This window comes from Tenebrio molitor, chromosome 6, assembly GCF_963966145.1.
Source record: "Tenebrio molitor chromosome 6, icTenMoli1.1, whole genome shotgun sequence".
Classification (NCBI taxonomy): domain Eukaryota; kingdom Metazoa; phylum Arthropoda; class Insecta; order Coleoptera; family Tenebrionidae; genus Tenebrio; species Tenebrio molitor.
This window is the reverse complement of record NC_091051.1, coordinates 18421222-18443360: the sequence shown is the minus strand read 5'-3', so window position 1 is coordinate 18443360 and position 22139 is coordinate 18421222. Positions and strand designations below refer to the sequence as shown.

Genomic DNA, 22139 nt, shown 5'->3' with positions numbered 1-22139 from the left:
CAAAAGTTAAAAATATTTCAAATAAATTGTCAATAATATACTTCTTTGCAGAACTTATGATCGTTAGAACTATCCTTGTCATAAGTGGTCACTTTGACGTAGTTATTCTTACAATCTCCCTGAATATCAAAAACTGAAACAACGTTTAAGTGCAGAAGTGATTTTCGCAAAAAAAAAACAACCTACCTGAAAACTTAATTGCGACTCTCATACCAATTGGAACTCGAACATCCCATACACACGGAGTACTACCTTTGTACCCTAAGGGATAGGACGGGCTACTAAAGGTCCCCTTATAGTTATATAAAGTACCGCCACATCCTCGACCCTTATCCGATGAAGTATACACTACATCGAAATGCGACGGTAACTTGAATCCCATCTTGTTCCAAGAGTGTATCCACAATTTGTTCTTTGTTGAAAACACTGGGTTTGGGATAGCGTAACCACAAGATTTTTGCAACAAATTAGCCGAATGATCTGCACCATCTCGTATCTCCACCCCAACTTGATCGCATCCGCTGGATTGATAAAGCACGAAATTGTTGAAGAACAACGAAATTGTATAATTTTCAGGCACGATGATGGTCTGGTAGCAATTTTCACTGAAGGTATTAACAATGCGGCCTTGTAATGAAGTGAAATTTCTGTTACATCCTGTCAATTAATTTTGTTAAATTAAAAACAAACATTATTTCTTGACACTAATTACCAATTGTTTGATATTCAATTTTAAAGCCTTTTCCACGATTTCGATCGATATTACCGCTTGTAAATTTGATCAAAAGGATGTTCAGACCAGAGTAGTAGTCAAAGGGCTTGTCAGATTTTCCACAGAAATGATGATCACCCGGCATTAAGCTGAACCTCTGTAAAAAATATTCCACTATCTTTTACGCATTTTTGTAACCTGTGAACTTACGGAAAAGTCTGCTGTTACTTTTCTGTTACCGGAAAATGTGAAGGACGGTCCTAGATCATTACTCAAGACATTGGTGTTCTAAAAAATTGTTAAACGAAATTATTATCCAAAACTTAGTAGAACTAAAATGTAAATTTAATAGGTAAATAGATATATAAGGGCCGGTTTCATCAACTCCAGTTAAAGTTAACTGTAGGTTAAAAATTTTAACTTACTTACTTTAGTTACCTATTGTTATAACAATGTTTTCGTATATTTTAATCTGTAGTTAAATTTAACTGACGTTGGTGAAACCGGCCCATAGTCTATAGCAGTATAGCAGTATATTATTCAACGAGTTCTTGTGTAAATTGGGCTGTTTATATAAAGAGCCCAATTTACATACGAACGAGTTGAATACGACGTTTCTTTGTTCGACGAGCTCCTGAAAGGCTCCAAATCGCTTAAAATCTTTAAAATTAGCTTGACGTTTCGTTTTGACAAGTTATGACATGTTATAAAAATCCGTTCACACAGGAGAAAATTCTCAAATTCTGAGTGTCGAACAAAATTTTTTTTTCGCAATCTAGAATCAAAAATAAATATTTGCGCCACCGATTTTATTTAAACATGCAAAATAATATTGGCTGAATTATAAACTTTTTTCCTCTTCATGACAGCATCTTGTACTGTTATAATCCATAACAGATCTGCTGTCATCCTTAACAGAGTTTTGTTATTTCGTGGTTTTCATAATAACTGACATGGATTCGATGGTCTTACTGGGCTTGATCGTTTTTGATTGATTTCAACTAATATCTATAGAGTAATGAGTTAATTACCAAATCATCGACAATTTCAACCCTATCTTCTTTACAAATATTGGTGACAACGTGTTGATTATTTTCTTCGTTCAGTTCAAAGTCGACGAAATGCACAACAAACTTTCTTGGAGCTGTCAACACCCACAGACATCTTAAGTCGCTTGGATATTTATTCGGATATCCGGGAGACGTCACTGTTTGAATTTGGTCAGATACATTCAAAAATACTGGACCACAAATCGCTACGAAACTCATGATTAATCGTAGTACCTAATCATTTGTGTCGTTTTACTCACTGTTTACTGGAGTTAAAATTACTTTGAAAGCTTTAGAGTTGCTTCCTCTTGTGTGCAGCCTTATTCCAAGTGAATTACTGATACTCGATAGTTGTCTTGCAAAGTTCGTACTCGTAATGCCACAGAATTTCTCGATTATTTCCGATGCGGCTGGATGTCCGTCGGTGATCTTAAAATATTTCAAAGCGTACAAAATATCCTTTTGACAGTATAAATGTTTACCTGCAAAGAACCGCAGCTACAATTTGTTGTAGTGTGGTTCCCGAGGGGACACGTGGCTGGTAAATTTAACTCATCGAAACGTATTTTGATACTGGTACCAACATCAGACTGAATCAACCAAGAACAATCCATGTCAGGCAGATTAGGTGCTGTTAATGTCATGCTCTTGTTAAGGTAGACTTTTCCACCGCAACCTGCTGCAGTCCCTGAAAATTATTGTATTATTTGGAGATTTATCATCGATAGTAAGTAGTACCATCAGAAAAGATAACTTCTGCTTGAAACCCGGTGTGGTTCAGTGTACGGTCAGTCCTCATACTTATCACAACTGCATTGCTTTCTGACGTAATTACGGGGAGATTCTTGCTCAAGTCGCCGCACAAATTCGCGATTCTCTTCGACCTAAGAATGGTACTACCTTCGAAAATTTCAACGTTGTCGAAGTAACAGTTCCGTCTGTATTCGAAGTGAAATTGTTGGAACCGAATGACGATATTCTTCTTCGGTGGGGCTGTTATATTCCACACGCAAGATATATAACCCTGATACAATCCTGGATGCCTAGCCCTGTTCATGGCAGGAGTCGATATTGAGGTTGGAGAGTCTATATCACCACCACAGTCTGAAACATAGGCGTGAATTTTTATAGCCAGGTAGTTGTTGAGAGACGTTACTATCAAGTTGATACGAGAATTTATAGCCTGTTTTTTGCACCCAGTTGTCAGTGAAAAATTGAATGAAGATTGTACTGCTTAACCGAATTTCGGGTGGAGACTTCTGACCGCAGAAAACTTGATTGTAGAGTGGGTGTCTCCTAAAATTGCCTCTACGCCATATATTTGTCACTGTTAGATTGTCGTACATGCATCTGGATCCAGCTAGAAGTTTTTAATTTTCGATAAAGATGGTTACATACAAAGGATTTGTGTCTGTCAAGTCTCTTGTGAGTAATGGTGACAAAATTATCTCATATCTTTATTTATGCTAAAACTTACTTCCTTCTAAATCAAAATGATAGAATTTGACATTTACAAAATATGATTCTTTGATGCCACTAATATTGTACTGACAATTCATATTCTTGCCATAAGGCAATGGATATCCAGGACTCACAATAAACTTCTCCGTTTTATCCGCGGTAAAGCTACCACCACAGTTCCATTCCCATCGTATCTAAAAACGTAGTTTTTTGAAAACTTGCCTAAAATAAAAAATGTTCAATAGCTACCTACCCTGAATCCTTTACCAGTGATTTTTTCGTTGCTTCTGAACAAAAGCTTAACTCTATTGCTGGTTGAATTTAATGTGTTTGGGACATCACGTCCACATTTTTTTCCTAAAGAAACCCATCCATTATCCTTCCAATCCCATATTTCTAGGAAATCATTCTCACAGTTCTCGCTTTGTTCTATTTGAAATCTGTTGGTGAAGATGAGACCGAGATGGTATCCGTCATCGCTTCTCAGTTCCCACAAACATTCAGCATTATTTGGATAATCATTGGGAAACGAAGGAGACTGGATAATTCTAGTGCGATCATGGTACACCCCGCCGCAACCTGCAAAACGTGACTGTAGCGTCATTGTCAAGGAGTGTAAAGAAAGACGCTACCTTGTATTTTAGGTTCATATTTGAAACTGAATCCTTTACTGTTCGAGGTTTGATCAAATTTATAATTAATCCATAAAGTGTTACTTTGAGAGCTCAGTGGTTCTGGCAGGTTACTTTGACAATATCTGTCTATTTTAGGACTCTTTGGTGAATTTCCATTGAAGATATCTAAATAACTTTTTTCGCAGTCATTTCCTAGATCGAGGGCATCAAACGTCAAAAGGATCGTTTGATCTTTAGGTAATTGTATGAGCCAGCTGCATTCCATGGATTTTGAGTATTTATTCGGGTACCCGGGACTTTTGATACTTCCAGTTTCACTAGTGATTATTCCTCCACATTTATAAGTGTTGAAGGAGATTGTATAATTTAGTTGATATCGAGAAGAGAACTGTAACGTCTACAAACACCAGCAAATGATAAATAGACACAGTTGAATGCATGAAAAAGAAAATTTTTATATATAGAACTATTATACAGGGTGTTATTGAAAGTTGTACAGATATTTTAACCACGAGAACTCGGAAAAATTGTTTAAAAAATTCTATGTCAAACAATAAAATGACGTTTATTTTTTGAGCTACAATTTTTTTAAATTGCTTTTAGTTTTCTACGTTGTCCTACAACCCTGTAGGTAAAATTTCGGCACATTTTAAAAATACACCCTGTATATCATGTTTTATAAAATGTACGCCAATGCGAAGTAACCTATAGGAAATATGCTTTAAAACAAGGAAACCGCATTGGTGTACGTTTTATAAAATATGATATACAGGGTGTAATTTTAAAATGTGCCGAAATTTTACCTACGACGTTGTTTGACAACGTAAAAGACTAAGAGCATTTAAAAAAAAATGTAGCTCAAAAAATAAATGTCATTTTATTTTTTGACATAGAATTTTTTAGATATTTTTTCCGAGCCAGTAGCTCGTGGTTGAAATATCCGTACAACTTTCAATCACACTCTGTATAACTATACAGGGTGCGTCTACTTAAACTTTATATTTGAATATCTTCGTTATTTTAAATGACTGCTCAATGATATTTAGTCTTAATAAAGGCTGCATTGCCCTCTTTACATAGGCACTACAAAAATTAACAAGGATCTGGACAGAAGAGGAATATTCAAGAAAAAAAATTAATGAAAAAAAAATATTTTCAGCATTTTCTAACATTATAACTTTTAACATGCATATCAAATGTTTCTGTGTAAATTTTCTGCCTAATATCATCCTAGTGCTTATTATTGACGAATAAATTAATGTTAAATAAAGACAATTTCCAGACTTCATTGACCAGTGTGTATTTACGTAAAAAAATACTTCACGGCTTACTGATTTACAAAAAAAAAACATAATTAATTTATTATTTGACAACGTCAAAGTAAAAAATCTTTGAAATAATCTTTTATACAAGATGTCGTTCTCACAGCAAGAGAAAATTAATATTATTTTTACGTATGGAGAGTGTCACCGGTGCTATCGAGCCACAGCAAGAATTCTTCAGGCCCGTCAAGAAAATGATAAATTTTCCGAAATGAATATCAGATAAATTGTAAACCTGTTTGAAGATATTGGCAGTGTTAAAGAATTGCCACGAGTAAGGGATGCACTCCCCAAAAATATTAACTTTCAAAATGCCGTTGTTGATTAGGTAACTGAAAATCCACACACAAGCACAAGAGCAGTAGCGGCTACACTGAATGTCTCACAAAGCACGATTATTAGAACTTTAAAGTCTTTGAAATTTCATCCATATGAAATGATCCTGCAACAAGAACTTCACTGAGGAGTTTTTATTCCAGAATTGAAAAGTGTGTGGAAGTTAATGGTCGAAATAAATTTTGAGCATCTAATTTAGTTATAATTATTTTGAGGACATTTTTTAAATTTTCTGTGCTGCTAATTGTGTTACATTGTTGAATTTATTGCAGATATTTTAATTGTTATTATTTAGTATGTGCTTAAATTATTTATTCACCTTCACCCCCTCTTTAAGCTTGACTTCCATAATTGCCACTTTTATAAATAAAAACAGAAAAATAAGGAGGGTACCGGCTACCGGGTACCCCATGATTCATTGTTTAAAAAATAAAATTAATAACATTTGAATTCGTTTTATTGAAAACTTACTTTAAAATAGTTTAGTAAATTTTTCCAGAGAAGACTGATCCCTAGGATGCAGACGTACCTACAACGGAGTTTGTACATACATACCCATTTGAATTTTTATTGTATTTTACCGAATAGTTCAGTAGTAAAAGAATTTTAAATAAGATAACAATGCCCCGTCAAATTGACGTATCTAAATTATTTGCTGAAAAATGAGTCATCTGTGAAACAAATTCGTAACAACTTTTTACGCATAAACTCTGTTTTGAACACAGCTGGAAAATTAGTTCTTTTTAACACTAATTTATTGCGTAGTCATCAGTAAAAGTGTAATAAAAACAATACAGGGAGATACAGAGACCACAGCTGAATATGTTATACTCCGTAATCTGAGAAAAAGCCAAAAAAAAATAAAATTTACTGCGGTTATTTTTCAAATAACTCTGTATCCTTGCAAGTTTCGTTAACTTTTGTTAAGCACATGTCAAGAGGTCATTGAGAAATATAATATTGCTAAATATTGTTTACCTTAATTGATAATTAAAAAAGATATTCGGATATAAAGTTTTAGTAGACGCACCCTGTATACCGGGTATCAACGACCAAACCTAGCCATAGGCACATTACACATATTAAAATAATGTATGAGTCGCTATGAAATATATTATTGTGTAATGTCATATTGACAGCTATAAGTAGAAATACTTTTGAAATTTGGAAAAGGAAAGAACGATCACAAAGCAGTATTATGCTCAATTAGTGGGCAAATTTGACGAAACAATAATATGTTTCATAGCAACTCATATATTATTTTAATATGTGTAATGTGCCTATGGCCAGGTTTGGTGGTTGATACCCGGTATACGTATAATAGAACTATTTACATTTTTATTTCAAGCCCGATTTATTCTACAGGGTGATCCAAATTTTTTTTAATGCTCTAGCAACTTTATTTCTTCTCCGATTTCAATAAGCGATACATCAAATGAAAAGGCGTTTAAGGGACTATGAACTGCCATATAATGTTTATTTTTTAAAGAACCAGTTTAAGTGGGGTGATATTTAACTTTCTTATTTTAAATTGTGACATATGTTTTTCATTACTTATTTTTAAAGTCACTATTTTTCTGTATAAAAATATTATTTGTTTTTTGAAAAGTTTTGAAGAAATAAAAATGTTTAATAAACAATAATTGAGACATTTTAATGAATAATGACACAGCGAATAAAATCAAGTTGCTTTGTGAGACCTGTCAGCTAGAGGTAATCGTGAGTAAAAATGAATATACCTTTGAAGAAATGACCGACATGCTACATGTCAGATCTGAACTCCATTCGAGGTATGGAAACAGCGTAAGCTTGTCAAATTCTTTGCGTAACAAATGCTCTAGCAACTTGATTTTATTCGCTTTTCCATTAAAATGTCTCAATTATTATTTATTAAACATTTTTATTTCTTCAAAACTTTTCAAAAAACAAATAATATTTTTATACAGCAATGTTTAGAAAAATAGTGACTTTAAAAATAAGTAATGAAAAACATGTCACAATTTAAAAAAGAAAGTTAAATATCACCCCACTTAAACTGCTTATTTAAAAAATAAATATTATATGGCAGTTCATAGTCCCTTAAACGCCTTTTCATTTTGATATATCGCTTATTGAAATCGGACAAGAAATAAAGTTGCTAGAGCATTTAAATTTTTTTTTTTGTATCAGCCTGTATATACTGACCTGTAACTTCACATTAGGATATGGCGACCTAATAATAGTTGTTTTGGTAGGCATACAGTTTATCATTTCAATATCATTCTTTTCATCTTCTAAAAGTAATTTCAAATTATTTTTGTACACAAATATAGTGTTTTATAATAAACCTGTCGTCACTTTAATAAAGCCATAATACGTATTGCAAAATGTTTTTGTTCCTGGCTTGGTTGCATTAGTTACTACGGTTACGGTCATTGCTAGAGTAGTACCCGGAGAAGGTGGTCTGTTGCGGTCATACGAACAGTAATAGGCGAAATTTACTTTAGGTTGAGTTATCACACCATTGTCTTGATTTAAGTCTCCTTCACACGCTAGAAATATACACAAGTATTATGTTCAAAGGTACTGCACAAGGAAATAAGCTATTTACCAGTTGGTTCATTTGACGTGAATTTTACTTTAAATCCGCGACCTGTTCTTCCTGGAGACCAATAAAAGACAAACATATGGTTTTCAGTAGACTCTACAATTTTATCAGTCGATGTGATTTTTTTGATAAATCCTTTATGATGTTCATAATTGTAAATCGACAGTCCGGTTACCCATGTCCCACTCAGTCTGTTGTCCAAGTCTATATCTATAATTTTGAGAGTTACTCGCCGACCTTTAGGCACTTTTATAAACCAGCTACATCTTCTGTAGCTTTTGTGCGGAGCAGGATAATCTGGGGATTTGATGGTTCCCTCAGATGCCTCGATAGTACCACCACAAGCTAAAACGTTCATCATGAATGTCAAGCGATGACGAAATGATTTTTGTAATTACTCTCCAAACTTGCTTGAAATTCCAAAGAAAAACCGTTCAAGTTATGTTTTTGCACTTTGGTCGTGATGAAACGAACGACAGCCTCGTTTCCAGAAGTTTTTATCGAATCTGGCAGTTTTGAACCGCAGTAAGTGCCCAACACGCGTGCTGAAAATTACTGTTGTGAGCTGATTTTTAAATTGACTATTCTACCAACATTTGTTATCAAAGTTGTCCTCGTAAATAGTCACGTGATCACTGATGCAGTTATTATTTCCGGGCAAATCAATTTTCTTAAACTTTATGGTCATACTGTGATCTAGTGGGGACACTAGATGCCACGTGCAGTTTACACCGATGGGATATTTGCTGGGTCTGTTGAAAAATGGCGACTGGATCTGACCGATTCTAGCCCGTACAGTTCCACCACAATTAGCTGAAATAATTGATATAACTTGTGACAGTACTTGTATTGAATTTTACCCAAAGTTATTCTGGCTTTGAATCCATTGCTGGGATCATTCAATTCAGTATAAAACTTAACAAACATCATATTGTCTGTCGTAAACTGCGAATTAGGTACATCGCAATATTTGCCGATTACTTTGGAATGCTCGGTACCACCGTCTCTTAATTCTACATATTCTTTTGAGCACCTGCAAGAAAAATAATTATTCAAAAATAATGAGCTCCTATCCTGTCTCACTCACTGGTCAACGAAGGTCAGATCAAATCTATCGATAAAATCAATTCGAAGTACTTCACCAGGAGGTCCTCTGATCCTCCAAGAACATTCAACATGCGCAGGTGGTATGTTTGGATAATTTGGCGACATAATTATTGTACTATTGGCAAACGAAGTTAATGCAATTTCTCCACCACAAGAGTGACTCACTTCTCTATACCGCAATTCGAAATTCTGTTAAAACAAAACCAAGTAATAATTCAAACTCCTTAAGATCAATCAGTACCGCAACATTGTGAACTCCCGTGTATTTAAGGTATGCGTTGTTGCTGGTTGTTGTAAGCTTAGGAGGTAAAACTTCCCCACAGTATTTTCCCTGTCCTAGAATAGGTGAGTCTGGAAATTGACCATTTCGTATCTGAAAGACGAGATTGACTTTTCGAAACTTTGTCTGTTGTCATTTTACCATCAAATAATTACTGCAAGGTTTATTTGCCGGGGAGTGTATGAAGAAATTTAAAAATTCTATTTCGATTGTTCTTCCAGCACGAACCGTTATGTTCCATTGACACTAAAATTTTCTTAAAGTTATGTTACTAACGAGAAAATTTGTTTAATTACCTTTGTTAGGTATTTTGACCCGTAACCTATTCTTGTCTCATTATTGTAAACAATAAAGCCAGTTCGATCTCTCAAAATGCCTCCACAATCTGAAAAGTTTTATGAAAAAAAAAAGTTTAGCAAACTCCATTGACCCACCTTCTCTTACTATGGCTTCAAATCCAGTACGATTTCCGTAGCCGTCACTTTTAAAAACAACTTTCATCATATTTGACGATACAATCGGTGGTGATCTTGTGACATTTGCGTGACATGTTTTCAACAACGAAGTCCAATCCGCATTGATTTTTTTTTCAAAAATTTCCACGTAGTCTCCATAGCACCTCGACCCATAACCCGGTGTTAAATCCATTTCCCCGATGTACATTTTTATACTATTCATCTGAATTGTCGTAAACACCCATTCGCAGTTTTGGTTAGGACCGTACCCATTCGGAAAACCGGGAGATGAGATTTTGGTGTAATTCTTCAAACTGTTTATATTCAAGGGTTCGGAAGTACCACAAGTTTTTGCTGCAAATGTCAATGGTTGAAAGTTAGAAAATACAACATTTTTGAATTACTTACTTTTATTTGCTGAATTTTTGTTCGGAGCGTTAACGTTCACTTCTGTCCATTCCAGAATAAATCTTGTCAAAGACCTGGTTGAACTGTAGCCACTGAATTTAACGAGCATGATATTTGAAGAACTTCTTACGGCATCGGGTGTATCTGTACCACAGAAGGAACCCAAATTCGGTGTGTCGGAGTCGCCTCCGTCATAAACCTGTAAAGTCACTAAGGTTTAGATCTAGGAAAGTAGGGGTGTTGGATTTTATCGTGGGCAATGAGTCATATCTGCGCAAACTCAAGTAGGCGCTACAAACTCTCGTCTATTTGTATGTATTTGAATTTGAAAGTAGTCGACGTTTTCAGTTTTTATTTACAGATTTTTCACTGGTTTATCGCTCCGCCAAGAGGCAGATATGTCCAAGGTCACAGCCCATGAGATAATCCAACACCTCTACTATGGATGAGTCACTGACGTCAATTTCTGAGAAACACATGCCATCTCCATTTTCTACATATAATTCCTTGAAGGTTAATAGTATACGTTTTCCAAAATTCACAGATATTTTCCATGAAAAATCTCCGTAAAGTGGAAATTGTTGTGAGTATAGTGGAGAAACAATAGTACCCGACGGCCCACTGAGTTCATTATCATGATCTGAAAGTCACATGTTAAAACAAATAGCGTTTTGAAAGTAAAAAGGTAGCCTACTTAAAATATATTCTGCATAAAATCCTTTGGCTGATACTGTTGAAACGTCACCTTCCATTCGACTAGTTTTCAAATAAATCCAAAGACTTCCCACATTACTTATATTTGTTGGTAAATCTGTACCACAGAATGTTCCCAAAAGTTTTCCAGTACCGTTGTTTTGGCGTATTTCCAGATAATCGGTATTGCAATGATCGGACTCGAGCAGTTCAAAATAAACAAAACTAAGCGACACATGATTACCTGAAACAGTTTATTGTCGATAAAAACACACCCTGGTAGAAATTGTTTCACCTTCTGTGATCTCGATTGTCCATTCACATTCAGTTTCCATTGGATACTTCTTGGGGTAACCCGGAGACGCAAAGAATCCTTCTAGAGAAGTCAAAGTGCCTCCACAAACTAAGAAAGAAACTGTTAGGGAAGATCAACATCTAGAAGCGTACCAACCAGAATCGAAGACAGAATAAGTTGCGAAAAGGACAGAATTGTATTCAATGAGAATGTGCATCGCTGAACCGTCACTGGTCAACGTGGGTGGAATTTTTGTTCCACAATATTCGCCTAGGACAGGAGCATCAGGTGTTTCACCGTTGAAAATTCTTAAAGATTTGCTGTTCTCGTCACAGTAGCTGTTCATCGTATCTAAATGTGTTATTGTCAAGGATATATGCTTTGTCAAGTCTTTAGCTACTATTGTCCAGGAACAATTGGTTTCGTCGTAGTCCAAGTCGTGAGGATTTATTCGTATGATGCCTGTGGTGTCTGTTTCGATCCGCGCACCACAGTTCTGAAAGGTTACCAAGAGAATTGATAAACGAAACGAAAATACCAATGCTTACTTGTCGGTATTTTGCCAAGAACCCTTTGGCCACAGTAGCCGTGTCAGTCACCAATTCTAGGTACAATTTGTTTGTGGTCGATAAAAGAGTGTCATTGGGAGCCTTTTTGCCACAGATTTTAGCTAGCAGAGGATAGTCTTTGCTTGGACCGTCATAAACTTTCACGTAGCTGTTGTTGTTGAAAGAACAGTTGATATTTGGTTCGAACAGGTCGAAATCTTCGAATTTCAACGAAATCACATGTCCTTCGCCAACTTCGATTTCGTAGCCGCAAGTACTATTGATGTCATAGTTTTGGGGGTAATTTGGAGACATGATGCTAGCCTTATCCATAACATATTTCCCTCCACATTCTCGGGGAAAATTCAGAATTGTTAATAATTAGGGGATTTCTTTGTGGTGATTACTCACTAGTGGGTTTCGTTGTGTAGTTTGCATAAAACCCTAATCCTTGAACGGAGGTGTCTGCTCTAAATTTGACAAACATAAAGTTTCCGGAGCTTCTCAAAGTGAGGGGTTTGTTCTGGTGACAAACGGTTGCGATTTCTGGATAAGTTTCGTCTTCACCATTGTAGAGTTTGATGAAGTCCAAATGACAAAGATAAGTTTTTTCCACGTCCACTTTATGAAAGGTAATTTCTATTTGGTTTCCGTAGTCAACTTCTATTTTCCAGTTACACTCTACTGATGGAGGATACGCTTTGGGATAATTTGGAGAAGTGATGGTACCGTTGGGTTTCGTCAGGACGTCACCGCAACCTAAGTATTTCCAGATCTTTATTTAATACATTTAATAATGGTCAACGAACCGTCTATTTGCCACTCCAGTCTGAACCCGTTTCCATGTACGAGATTATCAGAAACGAAGTGAATTTTGGCATGATTTGAATTTAAAGAAATCAAGGAAGGAATCGTATCTCCACAATAAACTCCATATTTTTCAAACGGACCTTCTTCTTCATATTCTTCTACCGGCGTTATAAATAATACCTGAAGAATGATTTTTAGCTTTGGTAGGTAAGATGTGACGAAATGATACCTCTATAAAATCATAAATACACTTGTTGGAATTGTTGGTGGAATATGGAATGACTTTTTCTAAGTCAAAATGCGAGAACGATATATTGATTTTGTTCCTGTTTGCAACTTCAATTTCCCAATTGCAATTTACAGAAGTTGGATAAACATTGGGAAAGTTTGGACTCTCGATTACACCCCTGAATCCTTTCAGTGTGTTGTTGCAGACTGAAAAAATATGTAAGACGGTTGTTTTTTGCCCCAATCAAAAACTCACTTGTGGTGTATTGCAACTGAAATCCTCTCCCGGTACGACTTAGATCTGATCTAAATTTAACCGTCAAGCTATTAGAAGTAGACCGGATAAGATTGGGATTTGACGAACAAAACTTGCCCAAAGATTTTGAATTTAAAGCTGGACCGTCCAAAATCTAAAAATTCAACTTACTAAAATTTAAAATCGCTGGAAAATAACTACCTCGACGTAATCTAATGAACAGCTAGAGTGCTCCTCAAGGTCTAGATCAGAAAAGACCACTTGAATAAGTGACCCGGTGCTGATGGAAATCTTCCAAATGCACTCTGTGTTTATCGAGTACGGTTCTGGATAATTCGGAGATATTATAGATCCAGTTGGGCCGTTCAAAGAACCACCACATCCGGTAGCTGTCGCAGACCATGATATTTTAAAACCTTTCTCTGCTCTCGTCATGTCAGATCTGAAGCGGATGTAGACTTTGTTGGCGTGTGACGGTATCATTTTTGGTATGGTGTTTCCACAGTATCTTCCCAGCAAAGGTGACACCGAAGTTCCACCATTACTATAACGTTTGTTTTGAATATCACAAGAATCTAATACGCTCGCGTTGTTTACCGAATCTCCACCCAATCATATCTACAAACTGAATAACTTTCCAAACTGAAATCGATCACATTCAGCATAATTTGGTGTCCTGGCTTGACTTGAATCGTCCAAGTGCATTCCATATTGAGAGGGTAATTATTAGGATAACCTGGAGACTTGAGTGTGCCAGCATCCGTGTAGTAATTGCCTCCACACACTGCAAAACATGCGATACCAAGCAACAATCACGACCTTTAAACTCGACTCACCATCCTTTTCTGCAATGATGTTGTAAGTCGCAAGAAATCCTACCAGGTGGTACGTCCCATCAGTACGAAAGACAATTGTTACTAAATTTGAAGTACTGAGCAACATGGGTGGAGCAGTATGTCCGCAGTATTTTCCAATGGAATATCCGTGTCCGGTTTCCGTGTTGTTGTCAAAAATTTCGACGTAGTCATACATGCATTCGTAACTTTTCTCCAATTGGAAATTCATCCAAAGAATTTGAATCACATGACCAGGCGTAGCGGCAATTATCCATTTGCAAACTTGCCCCGGTGGATAAGAATTTGGATATTGCGGGGTAGAAAATGTGCCAGTATTGTTTTTCATTATACCACCACATCCTAGATTTTTTTATTAACATTCAACAGCACTTTCAGAGAACTCACCTTACCTAGACTAACCGTTGTGTAGTTTGCCTTAAATCCTCTGCCCCCGTTGTTACTGTCAGTTTGAAATCTAATCCAGAGATAATTATAACTGGAAACGATCAACGAAGGGATCCTGTCACAGTATGTTCCCAGCAAAGTCGAATTTTGATCATGTCCATCTCTTACCTAAGTTAATTCATAAATAATTGTTTCCTAATTATGTACTTCTAAATCTTACCTCCACAAAATCATAAATACAATCTGGAGACGAGTTTGTTTCCAGGTCTAGGTCAGTGAATTCCAGTTTAATAATTTTACCAAGAGGCTGAACTATCTCGTAGACGCACTCCAGCGAATTGGAATACCTGTTTGGATATCCTGGCGATTGTAACACACCAGATGAGTCGAAAAGGATACCACCACAAACTAAATTATGATCTTTAGAGGTGCAATTGAAACAACTAATACTTATTGTTACCTGTTTCATATTTTATAATAAATCCACCTTCAGATGTTGCCCAATCTGTAGTAAATACGATAAGTAAAGTATTGGTTTCGGTAACATAAGGTGAGGGTAAGTTAGAACCACAATATTTTCCTATTAGGGGAGCATCTACAGTACTGCCAGCGTACACCTAAAAATTTAATTAAATAAGAGCACACTTATAATATTTTGTTCCTACAGCAACATAATCGAATTGGCAGTTTTCTGAGTCTTCTATAGAAAATGACACGAAAGTAATTTTAATACGTGATTCTTGGGACAGTTGTATTTTGTATTCGCACTGAATATCGTTGGGATATCTTCCATCGAATGAAGGGGAACGTATTTCGCCTTGGTGTCCAGTGTAGACACCTCCACATCCTGGCATACCCTCGACAACGGAATACGTAATTTGAAATCCTGGATACGTCTGACTCGAGTCCGAATGAAAATGAATCAAGACTTCCGAACTGGGAGAATACTGCGGACTAGGATGTGATGTATTGCAGAATTTGGCAAACACTGGATCTTGAGGTTCGGTACCGGTAGCAAACTGCAAAAACTTGGTAGGTAATTAAACTGTTGGTGTTTGTTATCTGGGTATACCTCCAAGTAGTCGTGGTCACAATTGGAGTCGTTTCCTATCATCAGAGTGAAGAAATGAAAGAGTAGGCGTTTACCTGGGGGAGCTTGAAGCGGCCAATAACAATCTCTGTGCGTGATAAAAATGTAATATGATAGCATACTAAAGTAAAACAGTTTTACCGATTGTTTGGGTAAGTTCCAGGAGAACCTGGCGACTGAATTGTCCCGTGAGTGGTTACTTCTTTCAACTCTTCACCACAGACTAAAACAAATGAGAATAACTCCTGTGTAATCAGTTGAATGAGAATCTCACATGGTACTATGGAATTCCACGTTAGCTCGAAACCTCCACCTGAAACTGCCTGATCGGATCTAAACCAAAGGTAAACTATGTTATGGGTCGAAATTATAACCCCGCCATTTGGCAAATTGTTTCCACAGAACCTGCCGAAGGAACGTGCCAAGGTATTCTTTCCATCATGGATCTGACACAAGAGAAAGTCATTTACCAATTCATTTCAAAAATACGTTCTACCTGTAACCAGTCGTAACGACAAGAGTGCGAGTCTTCGACACTGAAGCGCTTAAATGTTATGTTGAGCACTTTGGTCACATTTGTCTCAATAGTCCAAGCACAGCTGATAAGATTTGCGTAGGTCTTGAAAACTCCGGATGGAAATGTCAACACACCAGTTTCTGTAGTTAATCGTCCACCGCAAGCTGTAAAGAAAATGGCAGTAATAATAATCTCTCTATAGGGAGCAGTTTCGATTTATTTTTGGGAAGAAACAAACTGTCAGTAGCATGTGAAATTTTTTTTATCGTACTAATGTGAATTACACAGGGTCATTATAAATGACTGTAGTCGAAGCAATAAGTCATGCCCATGTTATGAACTTTTTGCCGCTCTGTGGCGTGAACTGTCAATAGTGTCAACTGTGGTTGTTCACTTATTCACATTATTTTGATCATTTTCTTATGAAGCGGCAACCATAAATATTACATTCAGTTTTAACGTCAACAAGGATCACAGTCATTTATAATGACCGAAGCAAATGCTCAGTGGGTTTGGTTCAATTAACTTGCCTTGTTTCTCATTTTCACATCTTGATCCTGTGTACGAACTTGTACAACTACACCTGATCGACGCTCCAAAAATAGAGGTACAAGTGGCCCCATTTAAACAAGGATTTGAAGCACACAGATTTTTAAACGAATCGCAGTTTTTTCCTGTATATCGTCTGTAACAGTCGCAAGTGTAGTCATTAGTTCCGTTTAATCTGCAAGAACCGCGTCTGCAGGGATTTGGGTTGCAAGCATTTAAAACGGGCTGTATCAGACGCACGCAGCCGTTTGGTCCTAGGCCATTTCCAACATATCCAGCTGGACAAGAGCATTGGACAAACGTGGAACTGATTCCTGAAAAATTGTGGTAAATCGGAAGTTAAACAATTAATTGCTTTTAGTACTAGGGTTGTTTCGGCAAGTGGCTAGTCTATGGCAGCCACCATTGTTAACACTGCACACTCCTTGATAAGAACACGTTACTCCGTCACCCGTATAGCCAGGAGGACAACTACCACATATTCTCGACCCCTACAAAGACAAAATTAAAAAAATTAAGGATTTATAGATATATACATGATTATTATTACAAGAGTATTGACACATTGCACCAGTGGATTAGTGCTACATCCTCCATTGAAGATTGTGCATTCGTCAATGTCTGTACAATAGTAACCGTTCCCAGTGTAACCTGTAAAAGACAATGACGTAAGTCAGCGTTAATGCTACTACACTGCTTTAAAAAATACTCGAAAAATTGAAAAAAATGAAAAGTGAAGAAAAAACAACTACAATAGTAAAAAATTAAACAGAGTAGGTCTTTTTGAGCTTCGCCCAGTTGCTGACCTCGACTTCGTCTCGGTCTTCAATCTCTGGGCTTAGCACAAAAAGACTCACTTCTACTCTTAATGATATAATCTGTTACTGAATCACTATTTTACTGCAAGTACTTACCTGCTGGACAGTTTCCACAATGAAACGATCCTGGAAGATTAATGCACTGAACTAACGGATTAACCGAACACGGAGGTTTGTTCATGGTACATTCGTCAACATCTGTATTACAAGCGGGTGTTTTACCATCTGTGGTCCAACCCTGCAAGTGATAATCAATAGAATTAAATAATCAGTAGGTTTAAAGGTAGCTCTACTTGGTCGCAAATGCATTTGTAGCCCACTTCATTATATTGTGTAATACATGTACCATGACCGCATAGTTCTCTGGTAGGACCCGAATTACAGTCAGTGGAACGTCTCGTGCAGTGAATTCCAAACCAACCATGAGGACAAAGGCATCTGAAGAATATCAAAAATATCAATAATATTCTGATGAATTATTATTTTTGAACTCACTCGTAGGAGCCTGGCTTGTTGAGGCAAGTGGCACCATTCTGACAACCCAGATCAGTACCAGCAAATCTAGCACATTCGTTAACATCTTTTTGACATAGCGGTCCCTAGAATTCATCAATGGAGTGATGTGTTAAGATATATTTAATAATTAACAAAGCTCAAAAGTTTAAGCAAAATTTTTAAACGATTAATTCTGTTTATTTTGGCATTTATTTTTTTTAAACCATTTCATGGTGTTTAGTTAACCATGTTTGAGCTGTTTTTATATAGCATTTAATTGCTTGTCTATTTCAATTATTTTAATGATTGCTTAAACTTGGTTGCTTCATATCATAACAAACCTCCCATTCTGAGGGACAGTGACAAAGAAAATCTCCGAACAGATCTTGACAACTTCCTCCGTTTTTACATGGATTGCTGTTGCACTCGTCGATATTTAAAAGTAAAGTTAAACTTCTCACAGTTCTTTGCAAAGCTGTCACTCTCCGATTTAATCTTCTAACACTGCGTACTACAGACTAACAAGATTTTGTATCCGGTTTCTATCGACATTTAATAAGTACTCACCAATGAATTGACAGGTATTTCTGAAGAAGTGTTGGCTTTATTTGAAATTTTTGGAAACGATTGGTGATCTAATAACTGTTCCACTTCCGATAATCTCTTAAACGAACTTTCGAAACTGATTTGATATTTTTTCATTGCCTCGAATGCGCTGTTTGCCTAAAATGACATAAATTATATCATCATAAATCAAGTAATTTTTACAAGCAGATCAGAAATAATTACTGTTTTAGCTGCCTGATGTAAATCAATTCCATTGACGTGAATTCCGCCTCTTCCTTGTGTTTGCAGACTGATGTTCTTGTGTTCTGCTGCATAAAATATTAAGTTTCCATCTTGTGCAATTATTCGTGGACTGAAATTTATTTATTTTTTTGAGCATCGATAGGTAATAATTTTACATAAAATTATGTACATATAGATATAGGAAAATATAGAATGTGGACAAAATTCAAAATGGCAGATACCAGTATTTGTGATAATCTGATAATATGGAAAAACGCTGAATGTCCAATTAAGGATTTAAAAAAAGTGTTACTTATTTAGAAATAATTTTTCCAGGTGTATAACGACGTTGTGATGTCATTAAACATTAAATCTATTAAAGGAAAACGTGATCCTTTTTAGGTCACTACAAGGCATGAAGAAATATGTACAACAGTATGCAACTCCTTGCAAAAAACTCTAAAACTAATGTAGGTGAAAATTGTTCAAATTTTTTTAAAAACTTTTAGTATTGTCAACTATTTAATGAAATAGTCAGGAGCTGCTTTAGAGATCTTAGACCAGCTAGTAGTAATATTCGTAGTGAAAAGTTTAGGTATACATAGTGTAAAAAATTGTACTCAATGATTGGTTACCCGATGGCTTCCAAAACTTGAAGGCAAAATAATTCATAACGTGAATTGTGTTATTCTACTCGTATTGGTACCACATTCAGGATCAACAGTTACATATTTTTAGCAGTTCCCCTCCATATTACTGATTTGAAGACATTAATCGTTGTTACATTTGAAAAGTAAAAAATTGTTTGAATATTGTAGTAAGCTCCTTGTTTCCATGTCAGTATCAAACAATAACCTTACTATTTATCTCATACCGTTTATGTTTCTGATAAGCAGCAATATCATTTTACACAACGAGTACATTGCAGAGTTAAATACTAGACTATCAATAACACGCCCCTAACTGTGCTTTCCTTCATTATTAGTTGTTTCATAAAACGGATTTTAATAATAATTATTCAATCAACTATAAAAAAAAATATTAATTAACGCTGAAGAAACGATTCGATTTATTCCCATTACAGTAAATTCGATCTTAATCAATTTCTTTTTTTTTAATGTAATTTAATTAAAATGTTTTTTGTTCGACACTGCCAGAATTTGAGAATTTTCTCCTATGTGAACGGATTTTGATAAATATGACAACTTCTCAAAACGAAACGTCAAGTTCATTTTAAAACGATTTGGGGCCTTTAAGGGGGTCGTCGAACAAAAAATCGTCATATTCAATTCGTTCTTGTGTAAATTGGACTTTTTTTGGTATGAGTGGGCCAGGGCGAGTGAAACGAGCGTTTTAAAGGCCCACGAACTCGTTAAATAAATAACTATTGGTATATTTTCTTAATCAGTCTGTAATTAATAGATTTCAGTTAAATTTTTAAAATATTTTTTTTTTACAAAGATGATTCTATTAAAAAATTGTTTTCTGTAACAGAAGATATACCAATTAAATGTTTTACCAATCGAATTATTTGGTTAATTTTTTTCTGGAAATTAAAAATAGTACAAACATATTGAGTTTGACGACGGATCATCAGATAACACACAATAAAATATTGACTATGTACAGGTAATTAATAGTTATTTATGCAACAAGTGAGTAAAGTAATACTTTTTACGAGAAGGAAAATTTGCCGCTCGAGCGAAGCGAGTGCGCAAATCCCCCGAGTAAAACAAAGATACTTTACTAACGAGTTGCATACAAAAATTTTTTGGCGCCCGTAAGTTTAGATAACAATGTTTTCGACACTCTCAAAATTTGAAAATTTTCTTCTGTGTGAACTCGGGGACCTATAAAACGCTCGTTTTACTCGCGTTTTAAATTGGCCCACTCATGCCAAAAAATCCAAATTTACATACGAACTCGTTAAAAAAACTACTAATTACGAATGAAAATTTTTATAATTGCGTTAAAAAATGACACGCAAAATGCGTGCAAAAATGAACCGCTATAGCACTTTTTTTAACGCTTCTCGACCTATTCAAAAATCACATATTTTATGAACGCAAACTAATGAAAAAACTTGCACTTTTTTTGACGAACGTTAAAAAAATAAGTAAACAACACTTACACGGGTCCATAATATTGTATTGACGTCACAAAATTAAAAAAGGTGTAAAAGTATACACTACGAATAATCATTTTATAAAATCGTCAGTATACGAGAACGAACTTATAACTGAATGAGATTCTGTCATTGCGGTGACCATTTTAACACGAGGGGCGTAGCACGGATCATATTTAGATAATTAATATTTGATTCCTCCCCCAAAATACATATTACTGGGAACTGTGGAACAAAAGAAGACAGGAAAAAACTGCACAAATTCCAACTTATAAGAATAGTGAATGAATTTAAAAAAAGAGGAAATAAAACGACTCAAACGGAGTAACAGAAATGTACGTCTAAAATTTCTACTACAGTGTTTATAAGTCTGGTTTAAATTGAAATAGGTTTAAAACATTTTTTAGTTAAATTTTTCATCACCTCATTCAAAGTTAGCCTCATCAATTGAACGATTTTAGATTTAATCATTTTTATATCAAACTGATTAAAAACAATAATCAAATATTTTTCCAAAAATATGAAAAAGAACATTATCTTCCATTTATTTCTTTTGCAATTACATTAATGTTATCAGAATTTTCAGGCCAGAAACATTAATTTATTAATTTTTTTCAGTGAACTAAATGCTGACAATTTTTTAAATAATATACCTACAAAACATCATAGGATAAGTAACAGGGACACTTTAATACGGGCTTTAATATTACCATGAATAATATTTTTAAGTAAATACAGTGTACTCTCACTTTGCGGACACTCCTCATAAGCGGACATCTCCCTTAAACGGACACTTTTTGAGGGACCGACAAAACATGTATGGCTTTGTTAATAAAATTTTTCCTCTTAAGCGGACTCCCTATTAACCGGACACGGACACTCAATTTCGGTGTCTCACGAACCTCTCTTATGCGGACAGTCAGTGTTGTAAAAATGTAAAAACATGGGGATTTTCCCTGAAGTCTGCTGAGGAGTGGAAACGGAAAGGTCTAAGAACTGCGTGCAGTAGTTTTACTCGACTAAGCAAACATTTCGCAACCAAAAAAAAACGCATTCTAACGCTTAAAGAAACATAAATGTAGTTGAATTTTATGACAAGCAAAAAGATAGTGTTCGTGCTCTAGCCGGTAAATTTCAAATTGGGAAAACACAGACGACAAACATTATAAGCAAAAGGGTGAATTTTTACAGGAGTGGAATTCCAATGAGTACGTTACACAAAAACCAGTTTTTTTTCAAAACGAAGGATTTAACATTGACGAATTCACTTACAAATGCTTTGTTAAAGCAAGAAACAAAAATATTTCCTTGTTAGGACTTTCTAATAAGATCA

General features: G+C 35.5%; 1 protein-coding gene across 2 annotated transcripts in view; it reads right to left on the bottom strand.

Annotated features, from left to right (window-relative positions):
• Positions 1 to 22139, bottom strand: part of LOC138132810 (cubilin-like) — a 48660-nt gene that overhangs the window by 250 nt on the left and 26271 nt on the right. The window contains exons 1-54 of one of the 2 annotated variants that reach the window (XM_069050466.1): positions 20813 to 20944; positions 18682 to 18811; positions 18460 to 18615; positions 18234 to 18410; positions 17893 to 17996; positions 17691 to 17835; positions 17494 to 17635; positions 17130 to 17230; positions 16944 to 17070; positions 16561 to 16893; positions 16010 to 16194; positions 15788 to 15959; positions 15655 to 15736; positions 15496 to 15601; positions 15089 to 15442; positions 14884 to 15040; positions 14644 to 14831; positions 14429 to 14591; positions 14019 to 14378; positions 13780 to 13966; positions 13384 to 13726; positions 13183 to 13336; positions 12928 to 13133; positions 12698 to 12878; positions 12300 to 12647; positions 11889 to 12241; positions 11497 to 11836; positions 11341 to 11448; positions 11047 to 11289; positions 10811 to 10992; positions 10353 to 10551; positions 9924 to 10298; positions 9786 to 9874; positions 9631 to 9735; positions 9451 to 9582; positions 9190 to 9398; positions 8963 to 9135; positions 8697 to 8915; positions 8501 to 8647; positions 8106 to 8447; positions 7843 to 8046; positions 7700 to 7788; positions 3855 to 4254; positions 3476 to 3801; positions 3239 to 3416; positions 2918 to 3121; positions 2500 to 2865; positions 2244 to 2449; positions 2022 to 2190; positions 1744 to 1967; positions 923 to 1000; positions 713 to 869; positions 187 to 657; positions 42 to 133 (exon numbers count right to left, since the gene is read on the bottom strand). In XM_069050466.1, the coding sequence (XP_068906567.1) occupies positions 42 to 133; positions 187 to 657; positions 713 to 869; positions 923 to 1000; positions 1744 to 1967; positions 2022 to 2190; positions 2244 to 2449; positions 2500 to 2865; positions 2918 to 3121; positions 3239 to 3416; positions 3476 to 3801; positions 3855 to 4254; positions 7700 to 7788; positions 7843 to 8046; positions 8106 to 8447; positions 8501 to 8647; positions 8697 to 8915; positions 8963 to 9135; positions 9190 to 9398; positions 9451 to 9582; positions 9631 to 9735; positions 9786 to 9874; positions 9924 to 10298; positions 10353 to 10551; positions 10811 to 10992; positions 11047 to 11289; positions 11341 to 11448; positions 11497 to 11836; positions 11889 to 12241; positions 12300 to 12647; positions 12698 to 12878; positions 12928 to 13133; positions 13183 to 13336; positions 13384 to 13726; positions 13780 to 13966; positions 14019 to 14378; positions 14429 to 14591; positions 14644 to 14831; positions 14884 to 15040; positions 15089 to 15442; positions 15496 to 15601; positions 15655 to 15736; positions 15788 to 15959; positions 16010 to 16194; positions 16561 to 16893; positions 16944 to 17070; positions 17130 to 17230; positions 17494 to 17635; positions 17691 to 17835; positions 17893 to 17996; positions 18234 to 18410; positions 18460 to 18615; positions 18682 to 18811; positions 20813 to 20883 (11052 nt within the window). In that variant the 5' untranslated portion in view covers positions 20884 to 20944. Of the gene's footprint in view, positions 1 to 41; positions 134 to 186; positions 658 to 712; positions 870 to 922; positions 1001 to 1743; positions 1968 to 2021; positions 2191 to 2243; positions 2450 to 2499; positions 2866 to 2917; positions 3122 to 3238; positions 3417 to 3475; positions 3802 to 3854; positions 4255 to 7699; positions 7789 to 7842; positions 8047 to 8105; positions 8448 to 8500; positions 8648 to 8696; positions 8916 to 8962; positions 9136 to 9189; positions 9399 to 9450; positions 9583 to 9630; positions 9736 to 9785; positions 9875 to 9923; positions 10299 to 10352; positions 10552 to 10810; positions 10993 to 11046; positions 11290 to 11340; positions 11449 to 11496; positions 11837 to 11888; positions 12242 to 12299; positions 12648 to 12697; positions 12879 to 12927; positions 13134 to 13182; positions 13337 to 13383; positions 13727 to 13779; positions 13967 to 14018; positions 14379 to 14428; positions 14592 to 14643; positions 14832 to 14883; positions 15041 to 15088; positions 15443 to 15495; positions 15602 to 15654; positions 15737 to 15787; positions 15960 to 16009; positions 16195 to 16560; positions 16894 to 16943; positions 17071 to 17129; positions 17231 to 17493; positions 17636 to 17690; positions 17836 to 17892; positions 17997 to 18233; positions 18411 to 18459; positions 18616 to 18681; positions 18812 to 20812; positions 20945 to 22139 lie in introns of those variants that run through there. The other variant, XM_069050467.1, reaches the window with a different exon arrangement.